This window comes from Labeo rohita, chromosome 25 (genome assembly GCF_022985175.1).
Source record: "Labeo rohita strain BAU-BD-2019 chromosome 25, IGBB_LRoh.1.0, whole genome shotgun sequence".
In the NCBI taxonomy this organism is placed as follows: domain Eukaryota; kingdom Metazoa; phylum Chordata; class Actinopteri; order Cypriniformes; family Cyprinidae; genus Labeo; species Labeo rohita.
In genome coordinates, this window is record NC_066893.1 from 21,970,004 (window position 1) to 21,997,787 (window position 27,784).

At 38.6% G+C, this 27,784-nt stretch overlaps 1 protein-coding gene across 1 annotated transcript in view; it reads right to left on the bottom strand.

The window, feature by feature from the left end:
* Positions 1–448: 448 nt before the first annotated feature.
* The window catches only part of LOC127156246 (mucin-2-like), a 29,695-nt gene continuing 2,359 nt past the window's right edge, over positions 449–27,784 (bottom strand). The window contains 49 exon segments of the mRNA XM_051098992.1: positions 449–861; positions 972–1,095; positions 1,181–1,220; positions 1,332–1,460; positions 1,641–1,739; positions 1,823–1,945; positions 2,039–2,079; positions 2,198–2,302; positions 2,384–2,561; positions 4,158–4,189; positions 4,326–4,426; positions 5,096–5,165; positions 5,258–5,433; positions 5,510–5,720; positions 5,805–5,988; positions 6,081–6,328; positions 7,432–7,606; positions 7,795–8,773; positions 9,272–9,455; positions 9,587–9,920; positions 10,432–10,575; positions 11,182–11,398; positions 11,400–12,088; positions 13,117–13,275; positions 13,320–13,562; positions 13,564–13,791; positions 13,834–15,530; positions 16,230–16,358; positions 16,571–16,727; positions 16,830–17,069; positions 17,187–17,366; positions 17,498–17,602; positions 17,696–17,834; positions 18,115–18,266; positions 18,384–18,484; positions 18,641–18,693; positions 18,799–19,054; positions 20,564–20,690; positions 20,975–21,069; positions 21,383–21,547; positions 21,649–21,786; positions 21,879–21,945; positions 22,355–22,468; positions 22,586–22,724; positions 23,002–23,116; positions 24,664–24,789; positions 24,903–25,128; positions 25,264–25,385; positions 25,532–25,622. Of these exon segments, the coding sequence (XP_050954949.1) occupies positions 708–861; positions 972–1,095; positions 1,181–1,220; positions 1,332–1,460; positions 1,641–1,739; positions 1,823–1,945; positions 2,039–2,079; positions 2,198–2,302; positions 2,384–2,561; positions 4,158–4,189; positions 4,326–4,426; positions 5,096–5,165; positions 5,258–5,433; positions 5,510–5,720; positions 5,805–5,988; positions 6,081–6,328; positions 7,432–7,606; positions 7,795–8,773; positions 9,272–9,455; positions 9,587–9,920; positions 10,432–10,575; positions 11,182–11,398; positions 11,400–12,088; positions 13,117–13,275; positions 13,320–13,562; positions 13,564–13,791; positions 13,834–15,530; positions 16,230–16,358; positions 16,571–16,727; positions 16,830–17,069; positions 17,187–17,366; positions 17,498–17,602; positions 17,696–17,834; positions 18,115–18,266; positions 18,384–18,484; positions 18,641–18,693; positions 18,799–19,054; positions 20,564–20,690; positions 20,975–21,069; positions 21,383–21,547; positions 21,649–21,786; positions 21,879–21,945; positions 22,355–22,468; positions 22,586–22,724; positions 23,002–23,116; positions 24,664–24,789; positions 24,903–25,128; positions 25,264–25,385; positions 25,532–25,622 (10,101 nt within the window). The 3' untranslated portion in view covers positions 449–707.

Consider the following 27,784-nt stretch of genomic DNA (forward strand, 5'->3'; position numbering starts at 1 on the left):
ATTTGGCGTGCTGTCTGTAAGAGGGTTCCGAGCTCTGTAATCATTCACGGGCCCGGGGCATTGCCCCTGCCCAGGGAGAGGGGTCCGAGCTAGGCATTTTAGCCCGAACACAAAGTGCTCCCCCCCGGGGAAGGAATGGGCTGAAGATGAGGAGACGTGGTGGTGGAGGGGTGCTGAGAGATAAGAAAAATGACGGTAAGACTGTTTTGGTTATTTGTAGGGATTCTCTCGTGCTGGTTGGATAGGGAGTGTGATTGCTGATGATGAATTGGCCGTGTTAATCATCTGTGCATGCTCCTCCCGAAATTTGTTAATAAAACATCACATCATGGCACAAGGAACACCAAAGTCATGACCAAATGATAGAAATTTATAAATAAATACATAAACACCATGCACAAACTCTTAAAATATTCTCAATGAACGACTCAATAAACATTAATTTAGTTTTAAAATGCCTTTTTAATTGCTTTTCATTTCAAGCAAGCAAAAGAGTACATATTTATTCTACCAAGAAAAAAGAAAAGCTCTATAGATAAAGTTTAAGAAATGTTAAACAAAGCATTTGCAATTTAAATTAATTTCCAAACGAGGTTTCTTAAAGAATTCGTATTTCAGAGTCTTCAGGTGGATGATTCACTGCTGCTGCTCACGGAAACCTTGCCTTTTTTTTGGCTGCCTTCAGTGAGTGTGTGGCTTGCTTCCGCTCAATGACAGTTAGTTTTGCTGCAGCCGCACTCCTCAACATGGACATACGTGTGGGTCACTATGTCTCCGTTTATGCAACCAAGATTTACCGTGCGATTACTTGAGCGAGTGGCCTGGCAACACTTACAAGAGGACAATCCAGGATCAGTGTACCTATGAATGTGAGAAAAAGAAAAAAAACACATGTAAACAATTTCATATCATGTCTGTTTCAGCTGGGATGACACTTATGTCAGTTTTCGTAACAGTCTGTGCCCACTCACCTGCTAAAACTGGTACAGTCTCCACCACAAAATGTCAGGTCCATTCTCTTTTCTGACTGACAGTTGTTGTGATTTATGTAATCGCGAACGGTCTGCACTTGACATCCTTTAACTTGGTCCACACCTACAAACACAGGCAATTGAACATACATTAATAATTGTCTCAAATCAACCAAAATTCACATTGTGAAAAAAATAAAATTACTCACAAACTTTGCAGCAGCCATCAGGAGACTGCTGGACGGTGCCCTGTAGAGCGAATAACAAAGGCAGAATGTCATTGATGTGATTTAATCACCATGATCAATCAGTACAGTATAACATGTAAATGTGTGTTTGTGTGTTATTTGAAGTACTGACAGGCTGGCAGTTGGAAATGTTGAAGGTAGGGCACTGGATTGTGTGTTTGTCTGTGATGAATTGTCCATTAACTTTAGTACATGTGATTTTATCACAGCCCTGATTTGTAGTGGGCAAACTCTCTCCTTCCTACGAACCAAAAGAGAATAATGTCAAATTCATTGCAAAAAATTGTTGGGAGGAATGAGATTTTCAAGGAATAATTAATGACTAAGGACCTATTCTAAAGGAATATCCATTCCTTTAAGTCCCATTTAACCTGAATATTCCGCACCTCAAGGCGACTGAATTTTGGACATTTGACTTTACCTTCAGTATATGATCGACGCCATTGATATTGACGATACAGTGAGTTTGCACACACTTTCCACAGCAGTCGTTGTGGTTCGTTTCAACATATTCATAACCCTGTGAAAAAAAAACATCAAATGAAGTCAATGAAACTACACAGTCCTGAAACAAGCTGATCAGAAGCTTGTCATGCAACTTACAGGATCACATTTCTCAATGCACGGCACAAATGAACATTTGATCTGGAACAACTGGGTTTTAGGATCCACATCCCATGTACAGGTGCATTCCTGACACTGAGCAACGGGGACGGTGGTACCAGGCTGAGGGAAGTCATGGGAGAGATGAGCATGTAAAACTTTTATTATTAAGTCCTTAAAATTAAAAATAGTAATATTACAAGTCATTTTAGATACCTCATATTCCATATTTTTGTGGACGCACACTCTCTTCGGCTCTGAGGAGGCAAACAACAAAACACAAAACTATATTAAAGAGAATACAGACACCATCTGAGAAAAAAATAAGCATGCAAATGTCACAAAAATGTACTGAAGTGTTAATAGTAGCAATACCGCATATGATTTCTGGACAGCATTTTCCGTCAGGCACTTGCAGGACTGGTGAATACCCAACTGTACACTTGTTATCCATAGGTGGGCACAAGCTGGCATCACATTCTACACCACACAAAGGAGACTTAAGAAAAGGAGGATGTGAACCTAAAGCAAAACACCTGAAAAAGCTGCACATGAACTTACTGCACACTTGTTCGCTGCAGCATGGGTCTGAAGGATTGCTGACGTTGACCAGCACAAAGCCGGGCGCATTGCAGATCACAGGTTTCACATCAGGACACTTCTTGGGCTTACAGATCACCGATTTGCTGGCCTTATCGCAGATACACTCCTCACAGTTGTACTCGAAAACCTCGTTGAACTGCCACAAAATATATAGAGAGTTTAGTTTAAAGTCTAGTCTGGTCAGTATTTAAAGTAATTCCTTAAAGTCAGCACATTCATAGTAAATTAACTCTTGAAGAATTCATGTACAGTGCCTTGCGAAAGTATTTATACCCTTTCCTTTTTTTTTTCTTTTTTTTTCACATTTTGTTATGTTGCTGCTTTATGTTAAACTGCTTTTAAAATACGCTTTCACACATCAATCTACACTCCATGCACCATAATGGCAAAGCAAAAACTGGTTTCTAATATCTTTGCACATTTATTACAAATAAAATACATAAATGATCCCATTGCATAAGTATTCATACCCTTATCTGGAACAGTTGAAATTCAGCACAGGAGCATTCATATTGCTTGTAGATGTTACTACACTTGAGTGAAATTAACCTGTGGCAAATTCAACTGAATGGGTATGATTTGGAAAGGCACACAGGTCTTCTTAAAAGTTGTAACAGCTGAAAATGCTTATAAGAGCAAAAACTAAGCCCTGATGTAAAAAAAAAAAAAAAAAAAATTCTGCTGCATTGAAGGTTCTCAGAAGCATGTAGTCTCTGTTACTCTTAATGGAAGAAGTTTGAAACAACTGAGCAATTGATAGAGAAGGGCCGTGGTTAGAGTGGTGACCAAGAACCTGATGGTCACTCTAGTTGAGCTCCATGATCATATATGCAGATGGCAGAAACTTACAGAAGGACAAACATCACTGCAACACTCCCACCAATCTGGGCTTTATAGACTCAATCCTCAGTGAAAACACACATGAAAACACACTTTGAATTTGCAAAAAGCATCTAAAGGACCCTCAGATTGTGAAAAACAAGATTTTGTGGTCTGATGAACCTCAATCATGTTTGAAAGAAACCAGGCAATGCTCATCACCTGCAGAGTAACATCCCAACGGTAAAGTGTGGTGGTAGCTGCCTCATGCGGTGGGGCTGTTTTTTAGTGGCAGGGACTGAGGGCCTCGTCAGAGTAGGAGAAAAGCTCAATGCACCAACATATTGAGATATTGAGCTTTAACGAAAACCCAGTCCAGAGCATTCAGTGGCTTATAGACAACTCTGTAAATGTTCTTGAGCGGCCCTGCCAGATCCTGGGCTTGAACGCAATCAAAATTTCTGGAGTAATATGAAAATGTCTGCCAGACCCTGTCCAAGCTGACAGAGCTTGAGAGGTGAAGAAGTGAGGTGAAGAATGGCAGATAATTGGCAAATGTTGATGTGCAAATCATACCCAAAAAGACCTGAGGCTGTAAAGGCACATCACTAAATACAGAGTTAAGGGTATGAATACTTATGCAGTGTACTTATTTCAGTTTTTTTAATTTTTAATAAATTCATGAAGCTGTGACAATTCTGTTTTTGGTTTGTCATTATGGTGCATGGAGTGTAGATTGATGTGGAAAAAAAGTAATTTAAAACAGTTTAACAAGGCAGCAACATAACAAAACGTGAAAAAAAATGAAGGGGTATGAATACTTTCGCAAGGCACTGTATACAGTTCTTTTTTTTTTTATTTGACCTGTAAATGAATTGTAGTATTGAGTTAAAATGGTTCAACATCGCCGTACCTCACGTGGTGTTCCAGAGGCATCCAGGCATCCTAAAAACAAAAAGGGAAGAACAAAATAAAACAGATAATTTCTTGATATACAGGATGATGCCGAAAGGCACAGTGTTTTTGTACATCTCAATCTGAGCGCTTGCATGCACATAAACTTGACTTAAAGGCTTCTCACCACATTTGTCCACACAGACTCCTGATTCCTTGTTGAAGAGCAATGAGCCCTCAGGACAGAAGCAGCCCTCTGTGGGAACCTTAATGACGCTCTCTCCAGGTCTGCAAAATATTTCATTTTTTTATTACACGCATATCACCTGAGATTCATTCCAATAAACATCTGCATAACAAGCTTTATAATGCTCTTAAACTGCACATTAATAATGTTTGAGGTTTTTTCCAAGTATAAGTCTGTCATATTCCCATCCCTCAATTTACAATACTAAGAGCCAGTTTTACCAACAGTCTTTTGGCGTTAAAATAGTACCGTCAGGATTTACTAAAGGCACAAAGAGATGAATTAGCACTGAATAGACATGGACAGAGTTATTTTTGTGCCTGACCTTATTGAATATTCATTTTTTTCCCTTTCAGACACAAACTTTATGGGAGGACAGTATTAAAATGAATCACGCAACGCATTTTACTAAACTTTGCACTCGTCAGATTACTTGTATTTGTGCCATTATCTAATGCCCCCCCCCAAAAACATGTCTTAAAGCAGGCGGTAATTTGCGCTGCTCTTGGTAGATTGTGCTGGTCATTATGGAAATATGGCTGCTTCTGTGTTCTTTAATATGCTCATTGTTAGTAAATCACACGCAGAATTTTCCTCTTCATCTGTGCTTTTATGGAATTTCTCTCTAATGGTAATTTGCCCTGTTTAGTAAAACTGGCCTTTTAGCACTAAACTTTCATTTCCACAAACATTTCGATTATTGGGCATACATATCAGCACAGGTTGGTGGCTCAGCTTGACCACAAGGATTGTAGACTTTATCTGCTGGACATTCAACATCTGAGGAAGAAAAGACAAATACAGCACTTAAATAATCTCAATAACTTGTAACCAATAATATTTAGTGCAGCTAATATGCAAATGCAACTTACTGCACAGGTTAGTGTAGTTCCTCCAGTGAATGCAGATGCCTAATTGAGAGCAAGCCCTCGCGTATGTCTGCAGACTGGTACAAACCACGGCAGGGTTGCTCATATGACAGCTGTCATATTCACATGCCAAAAAGAAGTTCTCGGGCGACAGATGGGGATGGCACTCTTTGAACAACCTGAAAAAGACAGTAGTAGTAAGTCTCACTTTGGAAGCTCTTTATATTGAAATTTATCATAAAGACATCCACTCACTCGCTATTAAGGAGGTTGCAGTAAGAATGGGCCTGACATGGCTTAGATGTAGGTTTGACATCACCACCAACAGGAGGTAATGCAGTTGGTGGAGTGCACAATTCACCATTCACACCACTGGCTGGCCAGTAATCTGCCATCACTGCACAGTCATCCACCAAGATTCCTCCGGGGATCATGCAGTCATCAGCCTTGTTGTTGTTGCATGTTCCTTAGTGAGAATTATTTGGAATAATTTAGATGGGCGATGCATAAAAAACATCCATGCGTTGTGATGTCACCATCCATGACTTACCACAGTGACCTTGTGTATTGTTTCCAAAAAGCTGGTATGGCAGATTGATGCCAAAGCCAGTAGCTCCAAATGTTATGTCAACACCCAGCATTGGAATACTCAGGATCAAGTCTAGGCCTGAGCTTATAACTCTCACACCATTACGAGCATATGGTAGTCGTAACTTTTCATTGTTCTCAAAAGCCTGTTATGACAGGAGACAATGACAAAATCATTTTAGGCTACTTAGCAATGCCGACAAAGCATGCTATTCATAACAAATCTAGAAAGTCTCACCTCTAGGTCTGCACCTCCCATGAGATTGTGATTTGTAAGTGTTATGACTAGTTTGTTGTAAGAGACAATAATAGATTTGGGACAGGATACATGCTCAACAGGGTCACAGTAGACACTGTCGATGTAGATCTTTAAATGGTACTGAGGCCTAATTTCCTCCATTAATACATAAGTGCAGTTTCCTTGATAACTGTAGAAGTGTCCATCAAATGTGACGTAATGCGGGTCACCCCAGCCTTCACAAAAGCCTATGATTAGGAGATACAACAGCATTCAGTTATTTGAACTAAACAAGCTACTCGAATTTGGTAAACACTAAAGGATTTACTCAACCCAATGTCATTCAAGACATTCATGTCATTCATGTCTTTCTTTCGTCAGTTGGAAAGAAATTAAGGTTTTTGAAGAAAACATTTCTGGATTTTTCTCCATATAGTGAACTTAAGTGGTGGCCAATGGTCTGAAGGTCCAAAAAGACCATTCGTTTCACTAGATAAGACCCTTATTCCTCAGCTGGGATCGTGTAGAGCCCTTTGAAGCTGCATTGAAACTGCAGTTTGAACCCTCAAACTGTTGGCCACCACTGAAGGCCAGAAATTCCTGGAATGTTTTCCTCAAAAATCTTAATTTCTTTGTGACTGAAGAAAGAAAGACATGAACATCTTGGATGACATGGGGGTGAGTAAAGAATCAAGAAATTTTCATTCTGGAAGTGAACTTCTCCTTGTCCTTCTTCTAGTCTGTGTATTCAAGCCCTGAGTTTCTTTTGTTCATTGTTCGGTCTTGTTTATGGTAACGCGTAGTGTGTTGCTTTGTTTCCAGTGTTTATTAAAACTGCTGCGCTTTGTTTGTATTACTGTACTTGTCCAGTATATGTCACAAAAGTGACATATACTGTATATTTTGAACTTAAGTAATATACAGCACAGGGCAGTGCTTTATCGCATACAACAAACGGCATGGAATATTTAAACAAACAAAAAAAAAACACTTATACTCAGAACAATAGGATGGTAGCAGTAGTAGAGGAAATACTAGACAGATACAAACACAGGAATTTATACATTTTTAGCTCAAATGTTGTTTTCAGAGTATGTCACAGTAGCATCTATCTATTATTTCAATATGTGAAACTGTTAACCAGTCACAGCAGTGGGTGTTTATTTCCGAGTTTTGAATGTGCCCCATCTATTAAAACAGACTGTTCTGCAGAGAGGGTCTACATTATGATGTTGATGTAAAAAACTTGCTAACATTATAAGTGGACCTCAGAGAATATAATAAAATTATTTTAAAAAATGCAGTTCATGATCCCTTTAAATGTGAAGATTGAAAAGACCAGTTTACTCACAGTCACATGCATAATATTCACAGCAGCCGTACTCATCTTTGACAAGCACTGGTTTTTTGCCATTTTGACAGGTGATGTTCTGCGGTGGAGGGCATTCAAATGGGACAATTTCAATTATATTGTCTTCTATGCACTTCGCCATGATGCAGTCACACAAGATGAAGGTCTCATTGGTCTGATGATAATGAAAAATTAGACAGAATTAGAAAGACTAGTACATGCAAAATTGCAATGTAGACTATATTTTTTTCTTGAAGTATTTAAATGGCACAGTGGATAAGTTTTAAAGTACATTCCTTATGTAGAAAGAATTCTAACACTTTTATTTAGTCAAAAATAAAAAGCAAGTATATTAAACTGTACGTTTTTGTCCCATGCAGGACAGTCGTAGGGTGGAGTTGGTGTAGGAGTAGACGTATGAGTAGCAGTAGGTGTTGGTATTGTAGAAGACATTGTGGTAGTTGTTAGTATAGGGGTAGGCGACATGGTTGACTTTGTTGTAGTAGGCTTTGTAGTAGTTGTTGGAATAGGAGTAGATGATGTGGTTGGAGCTGATGTTGTAGTAGGCTTTGTAGTAGCTGTCGGTGTAGGAGTAGATGATGTGGTAGGTTCTGGTGTTCCTGATGTTTTTGTAGTAGGCTTTGTGGTAGTTGTTGGAATAGGAGTAGATGATGTGGTTGGAGCTGGTGTTGTAGTAGGTTTCATGGTAGTTGTTAGTATAGGGGTAGGTGATGGGGTTCCTTCTGTTGTAGTAGGCTTTGTGGTAGGTGATGTGGTTGATTCTGTTGTTGTTGTTGTTATTGTAACAGGCACTGCAGTAGCTGTCGGTGTAGGAGTAGATGATGTGGTAGGTTCTGGTGTTCCTGATGTTGTTGTAGTAGGCTTTGTAGTAGTTGTTGGAATAGGAGTAGATGATGTGGTTGGAGCTGATGTTGTAGTAGGCTTTGTAGTAGCTGTCGGTGTAGGAGTAGATGATGTGGTTGGAGCTGGTGTTGTAGTAGGTTTCATGGTAGTTGTTTGAATAGGGGTAGGTGATGTGGTTAATTTTGTTGTAGTTGTTAGTATAGGGGTAGGTGATGGGGTTGCTTCTGTTGTAGTAGGCTTTGTGGTAGGTGATGTGGTTGATTCTGTTGTTGTTGTTGTTATTGTAACAGGCACTGCAGTAGCTGTCGGTGTAGGAGTAGATGATGTGGTAGGTTTTGGTGTTCCTGATGTTGTTGTAGTAGGCTTTGTGGTAGTTGTTGGAATAGGAGTAGATGATGTGGTTGGAGCTGGTGTTGTCGTAGGCTTCATGGTAGTTGTTTGAATAGGGGTAGGTGATGTGGTTAATTCTGTTGTATCTCTGTTGTTGTAGTTGTTTCAGGAGTTGTTGTGTAGTTGATTCAGGAGTTGTTGAATTCTCTGTTGTTGTAGTTGTTTCAGGAGTTGTTGTGATTGTGGAAGTCTCTGTTGTTGTAGTTGTTTCAGGAGTTGTTGTGATTGTGGAAGTCTCTGTTGTGTTGTTAGTCAGGAGTTGTTGTGATTGTGGAAGTTCTGTTGAGTAGTTGTGAGTTGTGTGATTGTGGAAGTCTCTGTTGTAGTTGTTTCAGGAGTTATTGTGATTCTGGACGTTGCTGTTGTAGTTGTTTCAGGAGTTGTTGTGATTGTGGAAGTCTCTGTTGTAGTTGTTTCAGGAGTTGTTGTGATTGGAAGTCTCTGTTGTAGTTGTTTCAGGAGTTGTTGTGATTGTGGAAGTCTCTGTTGTTGTAGTTGTTTCAGGAGTTGTTGTGATTGTGGAAGTCTCTGTTGTTGTAGTTGTTTCAGGAGTTGTTGTGATTGTGGAAGTCTCTGTTGTTGTAGTTGTTTCAGGAGTTGTTGTGATTGTGGAGTGTTGTTTGTGATTGTGGAAGTCTCTGTTGTAGTTGTTTCAGGAGTTGTTGTAATTGTGGAAGTCTCTGTTGTTGTAGTTGTTTCAGGAGTTGTTGTGATTGTGGAAGTTTCTGTTGTTGTAGTTGTTTCAGGAGTTGTTGTGATTGTGGAAGTCTCTGTTGATTTGTAGTTGTTTCAGGAGTTGTTGTGATTGTGTTGTGATTGTGGAAGTCTCTGTTGTTGTAGTTGTTTCAGGAGTTGTTGTGATTGAAGTCTCTGTTGTTGTAGTTGTTTCAGGAGTTGTTGATTGTGGTTGTTCTGTTGTTGTAGTTGTTGTTGTTGATTGTGGAAGTCTCTGTTGTTGTAGTTGTTTCAGGAGTTGTTGTGATTGTGGAAGTCTCTGTTGTTTCAGGAGTTGTTGTTGTTGTTGTGGAAGTCTCTGTTGTTGTAGTTGTTTCAGGAGTTGTTGTGATTGTGGAAGTCTCTGTTGTAGTTGTTTCAGGAGTTGTTGTAATTGTGGAAGTCTCTGTTGTAGTTGTTTCAGGAGTTGTTGTGATTTGTGTCTCTGTTGTTTCAGGAGTTGTTGTGATCAGGAGTTGTTCAGGTAGTTGTTTCAGGAGTTGTTGTGATTGTGGAAGTCTCTGTTGTTGTAGTTGTTTCAGGAGTTGTTGTGATTGTGGAAGTCTCTGTTGTTGTAGTTGTTTCAGGAGTTGTTGTGTTTCATTGTGGAAGTCTCTGTTGTTGTAGTTGTTTCAGGTGTTGTTGTTGTGATTGTGGAAGTCTCTGTTGTTGTAGTTGTTTCAGGAGTTGTTGGAGTTGTGTTGTAGTTGTTTGAGTTTGTGATTGTGGAAGTCTGTTGTTGTAGTTGTTTCAGGAGTTGTTGTGATTGTGGAAGTCTCTGTTGTAGTTGTTTCAGGAGTTGTGTGATTGTGGAAGTCTCTGTTGTTGTGTTTCAGGAAGTGTTGTAATTGTGGAAGTGTTGTAGTTGTTTCAGGAGTTGTTGTGATTGTGGAAGTCTCTGTTGTTGTAGTTGTTTCAGGAGTTGTTGTGATTGTGGAAGTCTCTGTTGTTGTAGTTGTTTCAGGAGTTGTTGTGATTGTGGAAGTCTGTTGTTGTTCAGGTAGTTGATTCAGGAGTTGTTGTGATTGTGGAAGTCTCTGTTGTGGTAGTTGTTTCAGGAGTTGTTGTGATTGTGGAAGTCTCTGTTGTTGTAGTTGTTTCAGGAGTTGTTGTGATTGTGGAAGTCTCTGTTGTAGTTGGTTCAGGAGTTGTTGTTTCAGGAGTTTGTGGAAGTCTCTGTTGTTGTAGTTGTTTCAGGAGTTGTTGTGATTGTGGAAGTCTCTGTTGTTGTAGTTGTTTCAGGAGTTGTTGTTTCAGGAGTTGTTGTGATTTCAGTCTGTGTTGGTAGTTGTTTCAGGAGTTTGTAATTGTGGAAGTCTCTGTTGTTGTAGTTGTTGTAATTGTGGAAGTCTCTGTTGTTGTAGTTGTTTCAGGAGTTGTTGTGATTGTGGAAGTCTCTGTTGTTGTAGTTGTTTCAGGAGTTGTTGTGATTGTGGAAGTCTCTGTTGTTGTAGTTGTTTCAGGAGTTGTTGTGATTGTGGAAGTCTCTGTTGTTGTAGTTGTTTCAGGAGTTGTTGTGATTGTGGAAGTCTGTTGTTGTAGTTGTTTCAGGAGTTGTTGTGATTGTGGAAGTCTCTGTTGTTGTAGTTGTTTCAGGAGTTGTTGTGATTGTGGAAGTCTCTGTTGTTGTTGTTGTGTGGAAGTCAGGAGTTGTGTGATTGTGGAAGTGTTGTTGTAGTTGTTTCAGGAGTTGTTGAAGTCTCTGTTGTGTAGTTGTTTCAGGAGTTGTTGTGATTGGAAGAAGTCTGTTGTAGTTGTTTCAGGAGTTGTAATTTGTTGTAGTTGTTCAGGAGTTGTTGTTGTTTCAGGAGTTGTTGTAATTGTGGAAGTCTCTGTAGTTGTTTCAGGAGTTGTTGTGATTGTGGATGTTTCTGTTGTTGTTTCAGGAGTTGTTGTAATTGTGGAAGTCTCTGTTGTTGTAGTTGGTTCAGGAGTTGTTGTGATTGTGGAAGTCTCTGTTGTTGTTGTTTCAGGAGTTGTTGTTGTAGTTGTTTCAGGGAGTTGTCTGTGGAAGTGTTGTAGTTGTTTCAGGAGTTGTTGTGATTGTGGAAGTCTCTGTTGTTGTAGTTGTTTCAGGAGTTGTTGTAATTGTGGAAGTCTCTGTAGTTGTTTCAGGAGTTGTTGTGATTGTGGAAGTCTCTGTTGTTGTAGTTGTTTCAGGAGTTGTTGTGATTGTGGAAGTCTCTGTTGTTGTAGTTGTTTCAGGAGTTCAGGAGTTGTTGTGAGTTGTTTCAGGAGTTGTTGTGGAAGTCTCTGTTGTTGTAGTTGTTTCAGGAGTTGTTGTGATTGTGGAAGTCTCTGTTGTTGTAGTTGTTTCAGGAGTTGTTGTGATTGTGGAAGTCTCTGTTGTTGTAGTTGTTTCAGGAGTTGTTGTGATTGTGGTTGTTGTTTCAGGAGTTGTTGGAGTAGTTGTGTTGTTCAGGAGTTGTGTCTGTTGAGTTGTTTGGAGTTGTTGTGGAAGTCTCTGTTGTTGTAGTTGTTTCAGGAGTTGTTGTGATTGTGGAAGTCTCTGTTGTAGTTGTTTCAGGAGTTGTTGTGATTGTGGAAGTCTCTGTTGTTGTAGTTGTTTCAGGAGTTGTTGTGATTGTGGAAGTCTCTGTTGTTGTTTCAGGAGTTGTTTGAGGAGTTGTTGTGATTGTGGAAGTCTCTGTTGTAGTTGTTTCAGGAGTTGTTGTGATTGTGGAAGTCTCTGTTGTTGTAGTTGTTTCAGGAGTTGTTGTGATTGTGGAAGTCTGTTGTTGTAGTTGTTTCTGTTGTGATTGTGGAAGTTGTTTCAGGAGTTGTTGTGATTGTGGATGTTTCTGTTGTTGTTTCAGGAGTTGTTGTAATTGTGGAAGTCTCTGTTGTAGTTGTTTCAGGAGTTGTTGTGTGGAATTGTGGAGGTCTCTGTTGTTGTAGTTGTTTCAGGAGTTGTTGTAATTGTGGAAGTCTCTGTTGTAGTTGTTTCAGGAGTTGTTGTAATTGTGGAAGTCTCTGTTGTTGTTTCAGGAGTTGTTGTGATTGTGGAAGGAGTTGTGTTGTTGTTTCATTGTTGTTGTTGTTGTTGTTGTTTCAGGAGTTGTTGTGATTGTGGAAGTCTCTGTTGTAGTTGTTTCAGGAGTTGTTGTGATTGTGGAAGTCTCTGTTGTTGTAGTTGTTTCAGGAGTTGAGTTGTTGTGATTGTGGAGGAGTTCTGTTGTTTCAGGAGTTGTTGTTCAGGAGTTGTTGTGATTGTGGAAGTCTCTGTTGTTGTAGTTGTTTCAGGAGTTGTTGTGAATTGTGTTGTTTCAGGAGTTGTTGTAGTTGTTTCAGGAGTTGTTGTGATTGTGGATGTCTCTGTTGTTGTAGTTGTTTCAGGAGTTGTTGTGATTGTGGAAGTCTCTGTTGTTGTAGTTGTTTCAGGAGTTGTTGTGATTGTGGAAGTCTCTGTTGTTGTAGTTGTTTCAGGAGTTGTTGTGATTGTGGAAGTCTCTGTTGTAGTTGTTTCAGGAGTTGTTGTGATTGTGGAAGTCTCTGTTGTTGTAGTTGTTCAGAAGTCTGTTGTTGATTGTGGAATTGTGGAAGTCTGTTGTAGTTGTTTCAGGAGTTGTTGTGATTGTGGAAGTCTTGTAGTGTTTTCAGGAGTTGTTGTGATTGTGGAAGTTCTGTTGTTGTTGTTTCAGGAGTTGTTGTGATTGGAAGTCTCTGTTGTGTAGTTGTTTCAGGAGTTGTTGTGATTGTGGAAGTCTCTGTTGTTGTTGTGTCAGGAGTTGTTTCAGGAGTTGTTGTCAGGATTGTGGAAGTCTCTGTTGTTGTAGTTGTTTCAGGAGTTGTTGTGATTGTGGAAGTCTCTGTTGTTGTTTCAGGAGTTGTTGTGATTGTGGAGGTCTGTTGTCGTAGTTGTTTCAGGAGTTGTTGTGATTGTGTTGTTTCAGGAGTTGTTGTGATTGTGTTGTTGTAGTTGTTTCAGGAGTTGTTGTGATTGTGGAAGTCTCTGTTGTTGTAGTTGTTTCAGGAGTTGTTGTGATTGTGGAAGTCTCTGTTGTTGTAGTTGTTTCAGGAGTTGTTGTGATTGTGGAAGTCTCTGTTGTTGTAGTTGTTTCAGGAGTTGTTGTGATTGTGGAAGTCTCTGTTGTTGTAGTTGTTTCAGGAGTTGTTGTGATTGTGGAAGTCTCTGTTGTTGTAGTTGTTTCAGGAGTTGTTGTGATTGGAAGTCTCTGTTGTTGTAGTTGTTTCAGGAGTTGTTGTGATTGTGGAAGTCTCTGTTGTAGTTGTTTCAGGAGTTGTTGATTGATTGTCTGTTGTTGTAGTTGTTTCAGGAGTTGTTGTGATTGTGGAAGTCTCTGTTGTTGTTTCAGGAGTTGTTGTGATTGTGGAAGTAGTTGTTTCAGGAGTTGTTGTGATTGTGGAAGTCTCTGTTGTTGTAGTTGTTTCAGAGAGTTGTTGTGATTGTGGAAGTCTCTGTTGTTGTAGTTGTTTCAGGAGTTGTTGTGATTGGTGTGTAGGAGTAGATGATGTGGTAGGTTCTGGTGTTCCTGATGTTGTTATAGTAGACTTTGTGGTAGCTGATTGTGTTGTGGTAGATGATGTGGTTGTATTAATAACAATTTGGCTTTGTGTTAGCTCTGAAGCAGTTGTTGTTTCTACAGTACTAACAATTAACGTTTCAGTCGTTGTTTCATACTTTGTTGAGGTAGAGGTAGCTGATGTGGTAGGTGTTGTAGAAGGCCTTGTAGTAGTTGTTGGTATAGGGGTAGGGGATGTGGATGATTCTGTTGTTGTAGGCGGCTTTGTGGTGGTTGTCGGTATAGGGGTAGTTGATGGAGACGGCTTTGTGGTGGTTGTCGTTATAGGGGTAGTTGATGTGGGAGTTTCTGGTGGTGGTGTTGTTGTAGGTGGCTTTGTGGTGGTTGTCGGTATAGAAGTAGTTGATGTGGGAGTTTCTAGTGGTGTTGTTGTAGGCGGCTTTGTGGTGGTTGTCGATATAGGGGTAGTTGATGTGGGAGTTTCTGGTGGTGGTGTTGTTGTAGGCGGCTTTGTGGTGGCTGTTGGTATAGAAGTAGTTGATGAGGAAGTTTCTAGTGGTGGTGTCGTTGTAGGTGGCTTTGTGGTGGTTGTTGGTATAGGGGTAGTTGATGTGGGAGTTTCTGGTGGTGGTGTTGTTGTAGGCGGCTTTGTGGTGGTTGTCGGTATAGAAGTAGTTGATGAGGAAGTTTCTAGTGGTGTTGTTGTTGTAGGCGGCTTTGTGGTGGTTGTCGTTATAGGGGTAGTTGATGTGGGAGTTTCTGGTGGTGTTGTTGTAGGCGGCTTTGTGGTGGTTGTCGGTATAGAAGTAGTTGATGTGGGAGTTTCTAGTGGTGTTGTTGTAGGCGGCTTTGTGGTGGTTGTCGGTATAGAAGTAGTTGATGTGGGAGTTTCTGGTGGTGTTGTTGTAGGCGGCTTTGTGGTGGTTGTCGGTATAGAAGTAGTTGATGTGGGAGTTTCTAGTGGTGTTGTTGTAGGCGGCTTTGTGGTGGTTGTCGATATAGGGGTAGTTGATGGAGTTTCTGGTGGTGGTGTTGTTATAGGGGTAGTTGTTGTATCTATACAAGGTATACAGCAGTGAACTCGTATTTCATAATCAAAACATTTATAGGGGCGGTGAGTTTGTTCTGCTTTCTTACACACTAATCCATTTGAAACATTGCATTGGGCAACTTGGTTTGATGACTGAATAAAATCTTCAAAGCTCATGTCAGGGCTGCTCGCAGCTCTACATTCAATTTTTATTGGCTGTTTACAGATTTTTATTCCACTTGCTGCAATGTTTTCATAAGTCTCCAAGTCATTTCCTCCCCCTAATGCAGGATGATACACATTAATCCAGTCAGATATCCATATACACTCACAAGGTGTGGTAGTTGATGTGGGAGTTTCTGGTGGTGGTGTTGTTGTAGGCGGCTTTGTGGTGGTTGTTGGTATAGGGGTAGTTGATGTGGGAGTTTCTGGTGTTGGTGGTGTTGTAGGCAGCTTTGTGGTAGTTGTCAGTATAGGGGTAGATGATGGGGTAAATGATGTTGTTGTTGCAGTAGGTGTGGGAGGTTGTGGTGTTGTCATGTTTTGACATTCCTTCACACAGGTCTGAGTTTCCTCATCAAAAATAGGCTCATTGTCTGGACATTTTGGATAACATCCTGCAATAAATAAATAAATAAATGAATACATAAACATTAATAAATGTTTATATTAACATAAATAAATGTTTATATTGCCAACTACCGAACTGCCCTAATCCATAGAAAAATGCAATATTTGTCATGCTCTTAAGGAAACTTTTTACTACTGCTTAATATAAAACTTTTCTGTGCTCAACCATCTGTCTGTCTGTATCTGTTTAACAATTAGATGTCTAGTACATTAAGTATTCAGTGCCTTTTGATTAATGGTTCTTCTATAGGAAAACGTCTATAGTAAAACTCAAAAACCATATGTCTGTACACAGCAGGCTACTTATGGTGCTTTGATCCTCCAAAAACAGTGACTTAATACATTAAGCAATGTTAAACTTCCTTAACATTGCCCGTAAAGGGCTGTTATGGAGGAATAAATGCTTAATGTACAGATATTGTCTTTCCCTGCAGATTGCAGAGTTGTTTTTGAAATAGAAAGTGTTTAAGAAAGAGAAGTAAGAGATAGAGTTTACATTCTTAAAACATTAACTAGTTACCAGAACTTAACTAGATACCAGAAATTAAAAATAATGCTTTTACAATACAACAAAAAACACCACCAAAAAGTCCTTGAGCCATTTTTAATCCCAGTTTATCACACCAAAAATATCCAGTGTGATTACTTCAAAAAGGCAAGCTACCATGCACAAGATGACAACTCACCTTCCATGGGGGGCAAAGTGTTATTGCATATACCATCAGGGTTGAGACAGGTTTTGTAGCAAGTTTCATGACAAGGATGGTAATGCCATATGCATTCTTCGTGATCATTGTAGTAGTCACAGTACACAGCTATTAGGGAAACATGAATATAAGCATGAATGTGTAGAAGCAAACTAAATGGAATACAACAAAACTGAAGTACACTGTTGAAAGAAAGACATCTCTTCAAGCAATCAATTCATTCATATTATTATTATTTTTTTTTTTTTTTTGTGAAACACATAAAAATGAAATTCAAAGATTACAGATTTAAGACATGCACTAGAATTAAAGATACTTACGGCAGATCTCAGGTGATCTCCAGTTCACACAAACACCTTCCTCATTGCAGGCTTGCGCATAAGCTGCAACAGCTGTACAGAAGCACTCACAGTCTCCACCTGCATCGCATGCGCATGAGTCCCTCACACAGTTCTCATAATATGGGTTCGGATCCACCTGTGGAAACATGTATTTCCATCCTTAAAAAATATGTTGGATTCTTGTATACCACATTATAGTGAACTTCATTTATTGACTCAAAAGTCTTTGCAACTGTACCTTGCTATGGCAGTCTTTGAACGTAACTGACTTTATGATGCTACATTGTATTTTTGCCCATGTCAGACGATTGGGAGTCGCAATGCATGGGTTGATGTCTGGTTTTGCAGCAGGGCAAGTGCTTAACACTTTCCAGCTATCCACAAATTCCATGATATCTGTAGTTGGCAAATTTCCCTGAGTGGTAAAGTCATCTTTTCCATTTTCATTGAAATTTCCACACAAGCCACAAACGTGTCCCTGTCAAAAAAAAAAAAAAAAAATCAATCAATCAATCAATCAAATTCAGAGATTGTTGTAAAGTGTCAGTTTAAGACATGAAAATATTGCAGATCATGAATCATGACTTCAACTCACCCTGTAGTGAGGTTGCAGAATGGCGCGGACAGTGGTTTTGCGGTCCCACAAAATTGTCAGTCCGATGTTAGCATCAATGACAAGGTACATCCCAATGTTTCTCTCACTGTACTTGAAATTTGGACCGCTTCCAGTATCAGTGGCTGTTACAGTCCCATCAGAAAGCAGCAGCATAGTCCTCTGTGTGAGAGATACCACACATAACAATTACATTAACATGCTGAACAGTTAGCTTTACTATTTCATGACCCTTTGAGTATTGAATGTAAACATAAAACTGCATAGCAGAAGACCTACGCCTGTGGCCTTACCCCCAAAAGTATCCTGACAGCCTTTGAACATGTGGTTCCTGTTGTTCCACAAGGCATATTCTCAGTAATCACATAAAACCTGCCAGTTTTATTTCCACACTTGTCCTATGAAACAAGAGAATGTGACTTGTTGCCTCCTGAAGGAAGAGCTTTATTTGTCATTTTATTTAAATAAAGCCTCTGACCAAATAAGCATACCTGAACAGCAATATAACTGCAGTCTCCCCTGAAGCCAAATCTTTGCTGATCGAAAGTTACATAATGTCCGCTGCCGTATATGGTGCATATGCCTGGACACTTTTTTTGTGTACAATGCCATTTCCCTTGATTGCAAGTGCTGTAAATATAAAGGCAGATAGTTGCAACATTTATAATGTGCACAGTTTAACCTGAAGTACTAAAAACACTAAAATAAAAATTAATAAAAACAATTTTTAAAAGGTAGTTTAAAAAAAATATTAAAATGACATGCAAAATTACTAATACTTTAATCAATAAAATAAAAATGAAAATAAATAAAATAAAATAAAATAAAATAAAATAGAAACTAATGCAAAATATCAATAAAAACTACTATAGTATATTAATGGTACTAAAACAGCACTGGTTTTACAGACCATTTATTGCAGTCCTTGCTTATCTCAGCTCCTCGTGCATAAAACTGTCCATCATGTTTACATGGGCAGTGATCCAGTTTAACGCAATGTCCTCTGCCATCATCCAACAAACCAAGGGGACACTGGCAGCCAGACTGACAGTCCAGTGAGAACTGGAAAGAAGGGAAGAAAACATTATGTACAAGCAAAATGCAGTTATCCACACTGATAACACCATCAGCAAAAGATAGACTTTGGGAAAGAAAAAGAAGGGGAATCTACAGACTCACACAGTCAACATCCTGTTGCAAACAAGTATTTGCACACTCCAATCCATGCTCATCTGGGGCTGCTGTACTGCAGTTGAAGAAAACCCTTGGAAAGGAACATCCTGCGAAAGATATCAGACACAGATGCTGCATCATTCATGTAGTTTTTATATTAGACACAGTATTTAAAGACTGCTATTTCTTAGTTATCAAAACCTTGGTTAGCCAGGTATTTTCACTGTACAGTTACTACAGTAAATGAAAATACTTTTTCATACCTTGAATTCTGGCTTTCCAGGAATGACAGTGAAATTTTCCATTCGTGCAAACACTGGACAGAAAAATAAGATCAAACTGTCAAACTGTCTAATAATTTCATAGTTGGTAAAGTTATTTTATAACTAGTGCACTAATATTAACATTATCATTCACTTACCAGTGTTCTTCCCTTATGGTGATAGACTTGCCAGGATTGATTTTCTGTCCGTTGTGGTAACATGCACATTTTTCCATAGGTACACACAGTCCATTCTCATCCTCGTAGAGTCCATCTGGACATGCGCACCCGTCAACAGGTACAAAGTCATCTCTGCAGCTTTGGCGCTCAGAGGCCAGAGACAGACAGGTACGCTGGCAGCTCTGAAGCTGATACGAGTAGTTCTGCGAGGCCGGACAACTCTCTGTATACTTTTCTGTGGGGATCAGTTTGAAAGGGAACTGTGTCATAAAGATGCATGTAGCAAAATTATAAAAGCATTCTTCTACTCTTCCAGGTTAGATAAGGGGTTTTCAAACTTTTTGACACACCCCTCCGTATTTTTTCATGTACTGTTATGTTGCAGCCTTATGTTAAACTGCTTCAAATTACTTTTTTTCCACATCAATCTACATTTCATACACCATAATGACACTATGCAAATTTGATGATTTCAGTGCAAAAGTATTCATACCCTTTTCTGGGACACTTAAAATGTAGTTCAGGAGCACTCATATCGCTTATAGACGCTATTACACTTCGGGTAGAGTTAAACTGTGACAAATTCATTTGAATGAGTATAATTCGGAAAGGTCTAACAGCTGAAAATGCATATCAGAGCAAAAACCAAGCTCTGAGGTCAAAATAACTGCCTGTAGACCTCAGAAACAGGCTTGCGTCAAGGCTCAAGAAAAGTTCAGAAAAAAATTCTGCTTCATTGAAGTTTAGGACCCTTCCTAGAGCTGGCCTTCTGGCCAAACTGAGCAATTGATGGAGAAGGGGCTTGGTTATACTGGTGACCATGAAGCTGATGGTCTTTATGGCGGTGTGGCCGAACTCAATCCTCTCCTCAGTGAAGACATATGAAAACTCACTTGGAATTTGGAAAAAAAGGACCATCAGATTGTGAGAAACAAGATTATCTGGTCTGATGAACTGCAATTCCAAGCCTCGTGTATGCTTCACCTTCCAACAGTACAATGACCCTAAGCACACAGCAAGAGTGGCTTAGAGACAACTCTGTGAATGTCCTTGAGTGGCCCAGCCAGAGCCTTGACTTGAACGCAATCAAATATTTCTGGAGAAACTTGAAAATGTCTGCCAGCCCCCATCCAAGCTGACAGAGCTTGAGAGGTGAGGCAAAGAATGGCATGATAACTGCCAAATGCAGATGTGCAAAGATTGTCGCACCGTACCCAAAAAGACTTGAGGCTGTGAAGGTGCTTTGACTAAGTACTGAGTTAAGGGTGTGAATACTTATGCAATATACTTATTTCAGTGTTTTATTTGTAATAAATTTGCTTTAATAAAGTTGTCACAAATCTGTTTTTTTGCTTTGCCATTATGGTGTATGGAGTGTAAATTGATGTGGGAAAAAAACACAAGGCTGCAACAAAACGTGAAAAAAAAAATGAAGGGGTTAGAATACTTTCGCAATGCACTGTATGATAATCCCACTTGTGAAGGATGCCCTTCTTAAAATATAAAGGCAGCTATATTTTTTTTATATACTTTTATAGTGTGTGAAAAATGGTAAGCATTATATTATAAACACGTGAAGTTGGCATCAGCTTGTATTATCATTGTACTAAAAATAAACTATGAAAATATTCTCTGGAAAATATTTACCTCTAATCCTAGATGTAAAACCTTTACAAAATTAAATGCATTTCGTTGTTAGTGGAAAAAAAGACTTTTGGTTCAACCATTTTTTTAGCCATCTTACCACACACGACTTCTCTCCAGGCTTGGAGGACTATTCCTTTAGCCGCGCAGGCCTGGGCGTACGAGGAGAACACAGCACACATACACTCCTCACTCTTCTCACAGCTACAGGTGGAGTATTTGCATCTCTAAAAAGCAAATAGACATGTTGTATCGCTACATACTGTGGAAGCTGGGATAATTTGCATTCAATTTGTCATCAATTTGAAGGTAATTATTTTAAAAATTTTAATAAAAATAAATAAAAGCACATAAAATTACTAAATTTAAAACTAAATCTGAACATTCAAAATATTAATTAAAATATTAATAAATGCTATAATACAATATAAAAAATATAAAATGCTTAGTTGCAAAAAGTTAAGAAAATGCTACTTGTCTCTCTATAATCTGCTACTGTTTCAGATCATACTTTGTAGTAGCTGTCTGGATTGACAGTGGCGTGACATTTGGCAAAGATGCTCATCTTGTCCTTCATCTTGGAACACCAGTGCTCAGCGAAGTGCTCTAAAAGCATGATAAAATATGGTATTTTAAGTGAATCTCCTATAGCAAAATGCATAAATGAACAGATATACTATCAAAACATGGGCACCAAGTAATTTTATGTAGAAATACTGGTTAATGCAACAGTATTGGAAGAATACTGACACCTGTTGATGAGGCACTACTGCTCCTGATAGCTTCCTGTTCTATTACTATCCTAAAATTAATTTGTGCCCTTCTAAACCCTTTTGTAGATGTATACAACAACACAAATATAAAATAAAAAACCGCCCTGACTTCACCACACTGACTTTGGAAGCAAATAGTCTCTCACCGCTGTCACTGCTGTATGAACAGGGGTCGTCCATTCTCTCAGTACGGTCAGGGCAGTTGGACTGGGCTTTCCAGGAATTTGCGAAGGAAACCGGTGTACCCTCCACCACTCCCTGAGGGGTCATCAGTTCATCTAATAGCACTTTGTTAAAATTTCCACAGATACCTGCATAAACACAAACACAAATCGCACATCATTGGCCATCACGATGGATTCACTTTATTCAATTTACATGTTTTTCATGCTTTTTAAGACAAAAGTCTCACCACAAGTCTTGCCCTGGAAGCTTTTGTCCACGGTGATGTACACCTGCATAAGAGGCACCAGCTGTACCTGCACCTGCAGCCCAAAGGTGGTCTGAAGTATGATGTGAAACGATGATGGCATGAACACCGTGAAGTCAGCTGAGAGAAAAAGTGTTTGAGAAACACTTCATATATATTTTTAGCTCAGTGGCTTGAAAACACAGAAAAGAAATACTGTGCTTCTCCCTCACCTGTCATGTAAGGAAGTGAAACTTCTGCATTGTGTTGTACCGTTCTGTCAGCTTTGATAATCAGAGGCTGAAGAAGAAAGCGCACCGTCATTGTTTTATTTTGCACAAGTTACGCTACTAAGATATATATTTTTTATATTTTTTTAAAGAAATGAATACTTTCATTAACCAAGCACACATTAAATTGAATAAAAATGACAGTAAAGTCATTTATTACATTACAAAAGTTTTTAATATAAATGATGTTTTTGTATTCCGTTTTTGGTTTCCGAAAAACTGTTAAACTGTTTTCAGCATTAATAATAAGAAATGTTTCTTCAGCATGAAATCAACATATTAGAATGATTTATGAAGAATCAGGTGACACTGAAGACAAACATTTTCAAAATCTTCCTGTCCTTAAACTTTTGAACAGTACTGTACTATGTGCATCTCATTACTCAAAAAAAAGAAGATTATGGAAGAGGTGTACGCACATTTTTCATGTCGTTGTTGAACAGCACCACAACAGACTTTAAACAGGTGTCAGTTTCTTGACTAAAACAAGGAACAACCTGACCCAGTACGGTGAACTTGAACTCCGCACAGTCCTACAAAAACACAAATGTTGACATTTATTATGAATTTCACATATTCTACAAACATAAATCTTAGCAACATGTCTTAACAATTACAGAAGGTGTAGTTAGTAACTAAAACAGGCTTACTTTTGAAAGCACATAGTTGCAGTCTCCGTGGAAAGTGAATTCTTTCCCGTCAAAGGTGGTGAAGTGAGATCCTTCCTCTACTGCGCACAGGCCAGGGCTGGGAATACTTCTACAGATCCAGTTTCCCTCCTTACATGTACTGAATTACACAAAATGATTGCAAACAGACACAGAAAACAATTAAGTTTTCACAGTTCTGATGTTTCCATATAATTATAAAATTGCCATTTTTCCTATTCAGTGGCATCATAATTTAGCATGCTGTCTGGCATATGCAGTTAATAGTAATATCGATGAATACTAATATTTTTCTCCTATTTGAGTGGTAAAATACATGAAAGGACACAGAATGCACTGGGATTGCGCCATGCATATCCATAATAGGAATATGAGGAGAACTGAGTAAAATGTATTACCATTGTTCATCATCTTTGCGCAGAATCTCTCCTGTGTTGTAGATGCGGTCATGTTTGCACTGACACTTCTGTGGTGAGATGCAGCCCGTGTTTGAGATGTCATCAAACACAGTTCCTATAACAAAGATACAATGCATCAATATCAACTTTATGTGGTATTTAAGAAATACAGTTGAAGTCAAAACATACATCTTGCAGAATCTGCAAAATGTTAATTATTTTACCAAAATAAGAGGGATCATACAAAATGCATGTTATTTTTTATTTAGTACAGACCTGAATAAGATATTTCATGTGAAAGATGTTTACATGCACTGTTCTTCAGAAAAAATCCTCACAAATTCTTTGGTTTTTCAGCATTTTTGTGTATTTGAACCCTTTCCAACAATGACTGTATGATTTTGAGATCCACCTTTTCACACTAAGGACAACTGAGGGACTCACTGAGATGCTCACTGAGGCTCCAGAAGGAAAAACAATGCATTAAGAGCCAGGGTTGTAAACTTTTGAACAGAATGAAGATGTGGACATTTTTCTCTTTTTTTTTTCATTTATTACTACCCTTCAGAAGCTACAGAAGAAACCTACGTGTTTCCTAGAAGACAAAATAAGTTAAATTTACCCTGATCTTCAAATTCTAGAAGTTTTCATGCCCTGACTCGTAATGCATTGTGTTACCTTATAAAGCATCAGTGAGCATTTGAACATTCTGTAATAGTTGCATATGAGTCTCTCAGTTGTCTTCAGTGTGAAAAAACAGATCTCAGAATCACTGTTGGAAAGGGTTCAAATACACAAAAATGCTGAAAAATCAAAGAATTTGTGGGACCTGAAGGATTTCTCTGAAGAACGGGACAGTTTAACTGTTCAGGACAAACAAGGGAATCATGAACAACTGTCACTAATTACCAAAAAAAAAACAAAAAAACACAGCTGTGGGTCATTCAGGTAACAACACCGTATTAAGAATCAAGTGTATGTAAACTTTTGAACGGGGTCATTTTTATAAATTCAACTATTATTTTCTCTTGTGGACTATATGTGAACGTCTTTTATGTGAAATATCTTATTCAGGTCAGCACTAAATGAAAAATAACATGCATTTTGTATGATCCCTCTTATTTTATAAAATAATTAACATTTTGCAGATTCTGCAAAGTGTATGTAAACTTTTGACTTCAACCCTAAATACAATAAAACAGTAATATTATGAAACATTATTTGTAATGTTTTGTATTTTAAAAAAAACCTGACATGGAAGAGAAGAAATTGGCGAGTAAAGCCATTGTTTGTTTTCTTTGCACACAAAAAGTATTATTGTAGCTTGATAAAATTAAAGCTGAACCACTGATGTCACATAGACTATTTTAATGATGTTCTTACTACCTTTCTGGACCTTAAACGTGTCAGTTCCATTGCTGTCTATGCAGGGTCAGAAAGCTCTCGGATTTCATCCAAAATATCTTAATTTGTGTTCCGAAAATGAACAAAGGTCTTAAGGGTTTTAAACGACATGAGGGTGAGTAATTAATGACAGAATTTTCATTTTTGGGTGAACTAACCCTTGAATACATCCTTGCTGAATAAAAATCTTACCAAGCTCAGACTTTTGAACAGTGGTTTATATTAATAAATAAATATTATATGCATAGTGGTACTGACCTGGCGGGCAGAAGCAGCCATCGACGTTGTGTTCCTCACACAGTGCGTTTGTGTCTTTGTGTGAGCATGTGTCCATACAGGGAGAGCCGCTTTCAGAATGTACCATATTGTACGGGCACTTCACAGCTGCATGAGAACACAAGACATACAACTGCTATTAATAAGAAATTAAAACAAAGGAAGAGCTCAAGAGAGAAGAATATTATAATTTCCACCAGAATTATCAAGGTATTTCTTACCACAGAAGTTTGCTGTTCTCCAGGACGGCGGAGTTCCTCCGGCGTGAGAGCACTGACGTGAATATTCAGACAAAGTGGCACACAGCGCAGAGATGTCGGTGTCTTCATCTTCAGGTTGACGCAAGCACAAATCATTCGTACAGGCCTTGATATACGGCTCAGGATTCAAAACCCAGTTACAAGAAGACCACTTTAAATCCTCCAAAAGGTCTACACAATCTGTCCGCTGTTGTGAAAAGAACATGGAACATCTTGAAGGTCCATATCAAGTAACAATACTAGAATTCTGAGTTGCTGTTGTGACACAGTGGGACTAGCCAACAATTTAATTTGGAATGATCAACTTTCTTCTGTAACTTACAATCTTTTCGCATTGATCCACCTCATTTTGCTCATCGACGCTTTCAAAAGGATCTTCGCAGACATGTGTTGGGTTGTGAACTCTGTGCATATTACCAAACTCAACATAGCCAACCTTCCGTCCTGTAATACATACGACAGTCACTTGATCTTGGATATTCTTCATCAAATTAGGAATCCATGAGGAATAATCATTTATACTCTTCATAACTGGCCAAATAGTGACAATATACAGAAAAGTAAGAAATCAGGCTTTAAAAGTGACTTACCGGATTCAATGAACTCATTATAAACTGGAACGCCGTTGAAATCACCACACAGTCCGCAAGTCTGATTGGAATATTTGGAATCTAGTTCCACCTAACAAAGGACCACACAAAACGTCATTGTTAGATCGCTTGACTTCATATTTTTGGACTTTATGTCAGTATTAATGTTATTGGAAGAGCAAGCAAAACACTGGAATATGGAATAGACATAATTTGTGTTTAGTCCTGTGAGAAAAGGGCAATGCCAGCCCTTGGAACCAGTACCATGGTGCATTAATGTAATAATGCTATGGTACCAAATTGTTACTATATATTCCACGGTATATACATGGAACTTTGTGAGTATAGAGTGTTTTCACGACACGTCAACAATCTGCCTTATTGGTGGCACTGGACGTAAACAATGCCACTGAACCGAAGGAAACTTGCATATTTTGCTGATTATTGCTGCTGAAAATGATAAATTGTTGTCATGTTTTTGGCTGTATTAATTGGTCGGACCCGGGGAAAAAAAATGGATACTATACACTGCCAAAAGTTAAAACAAATCAATGAGAAGAGTGCAAAAACTGTCATTTATAGCTGGCCAAACTTAACTAGGATTTCCAGGGCAAGAATCTCGACAACATTCGTGTTTGTTCTTATAATTTCTGGTCAGGTATAGGTGAAATATTAGACTAATATCTCATATGTATCTTTACCACCTATTAACTTTAGTCTGTCAAAATATTGCTCCCTTTCCTGCTTACTAAGTCCTTCTCTATATGATTTAGCAGCTTCCACACTTTCCGTGGTTTAGACAGCATAAATCAGCAAAACAATGTATTCAATAGTACATTAACGCTATTGGAAACAACCATGTTCATAAAATTAGATATTTAAGCGTGCAACAGAGCATTGCCTTATATAGCATTTCACTAAACATGTTGCTGCATCTTGCACAATATGCTACATCATTCACAGACTAGTCACTCCCTTGAAATGTCTGCTACTGGTTTCCTGTGGCGTAAACTTGTTAACACTGTCATGTTGAGCAATAAATAAATTCTGCTCCTTCACCTATTCAAACATCAAATTTACTGCCAAGAAACCAAAGAAACACCTGTTCCTCTATTTCGTCTACCCCGAAGTACAAAACAGCACATCCTTTTGAAGTATCTGTCAATCATGCATTTCGCCATTTCAACTGGCCGTTTACTGTAAAGTCCCACCTATTTGAGAGGACTGGACATATTGTGCAACCGCGCCCCTTTTTTATAATTATAATCGCGTCTCTGGACCGGAGCCAAAGTCTGGAGTAGACTGTGTGTGCTGCCGCAGTTCGCGTGACACAAGGCGAAACCAGACCTCATTTACCCCAAACGAAAGCATATTTACACTGTCTGAATCGTTCCCTATCGCCTACATTGTGCGCTACATTCCATTGCCCTTATAGACCATTTCGCTAGATGTAAACAACACTGGTCCAGAAGCGCTTCCTGTTTTTTTGTTTTTTATTTATTTTTTTTATTTCACATATACAAATACATCTTAAAGGTGCTAATGTAACATTTTCATCCAGTCAAATGTTATGTTGGTTGTTTTTGTGATGTTTGTGTAAAGTAAAAAAAAAAAAAGAAACAAGAAGTGTATCGGTACCAGTATGTTTACATCTAGCGAAATGGTCTATAGAAAATACTAACACTGTGAACAACTGACTGATCTCAGCCGCGCAGCTTCAATGTCTGTTTATAGTGTAGGGGGTGGGACGCTTCAGATTCTAGAGAGCGTTTTACTGGACAGAAAGTTTGATGAGACGCTGAAGTGCAGGGTGATGTCATCAAACTCGTTGATTAATATTGGCAGAAGTGAGAAACTGTAAGTTTAGAATGCTTATATTTTGTAAACGCGAATTGTATCGTTGTTTTGGAGCACACTAGCTTATAGAAAACGTTAAGGCTAACATATTCATACTAAAAGCCAAAAAGCTTTCATTTTGATTTCATGGGGTCTTTAATTAGTCTGCAGTGCAACAACTAAATAAATCATGTTCTACCCAAGCTTCAAATGCTAGTTTTTGATCTAAACTGATTGAAAGAATAAAATTAAACAACATGAAATGCAAATTCATGGAAAGAAAGCATGTCGTTCTACCGTATAGTTTTCACGGGCTGCAAACTAAAAACAAACATAAGAACGTGTTCACAAAGATATGTTGACTTTTAATAGCTCATTCTCTTTAGTTAGTGAAAGAAATTCAGCACTAGATGTGTG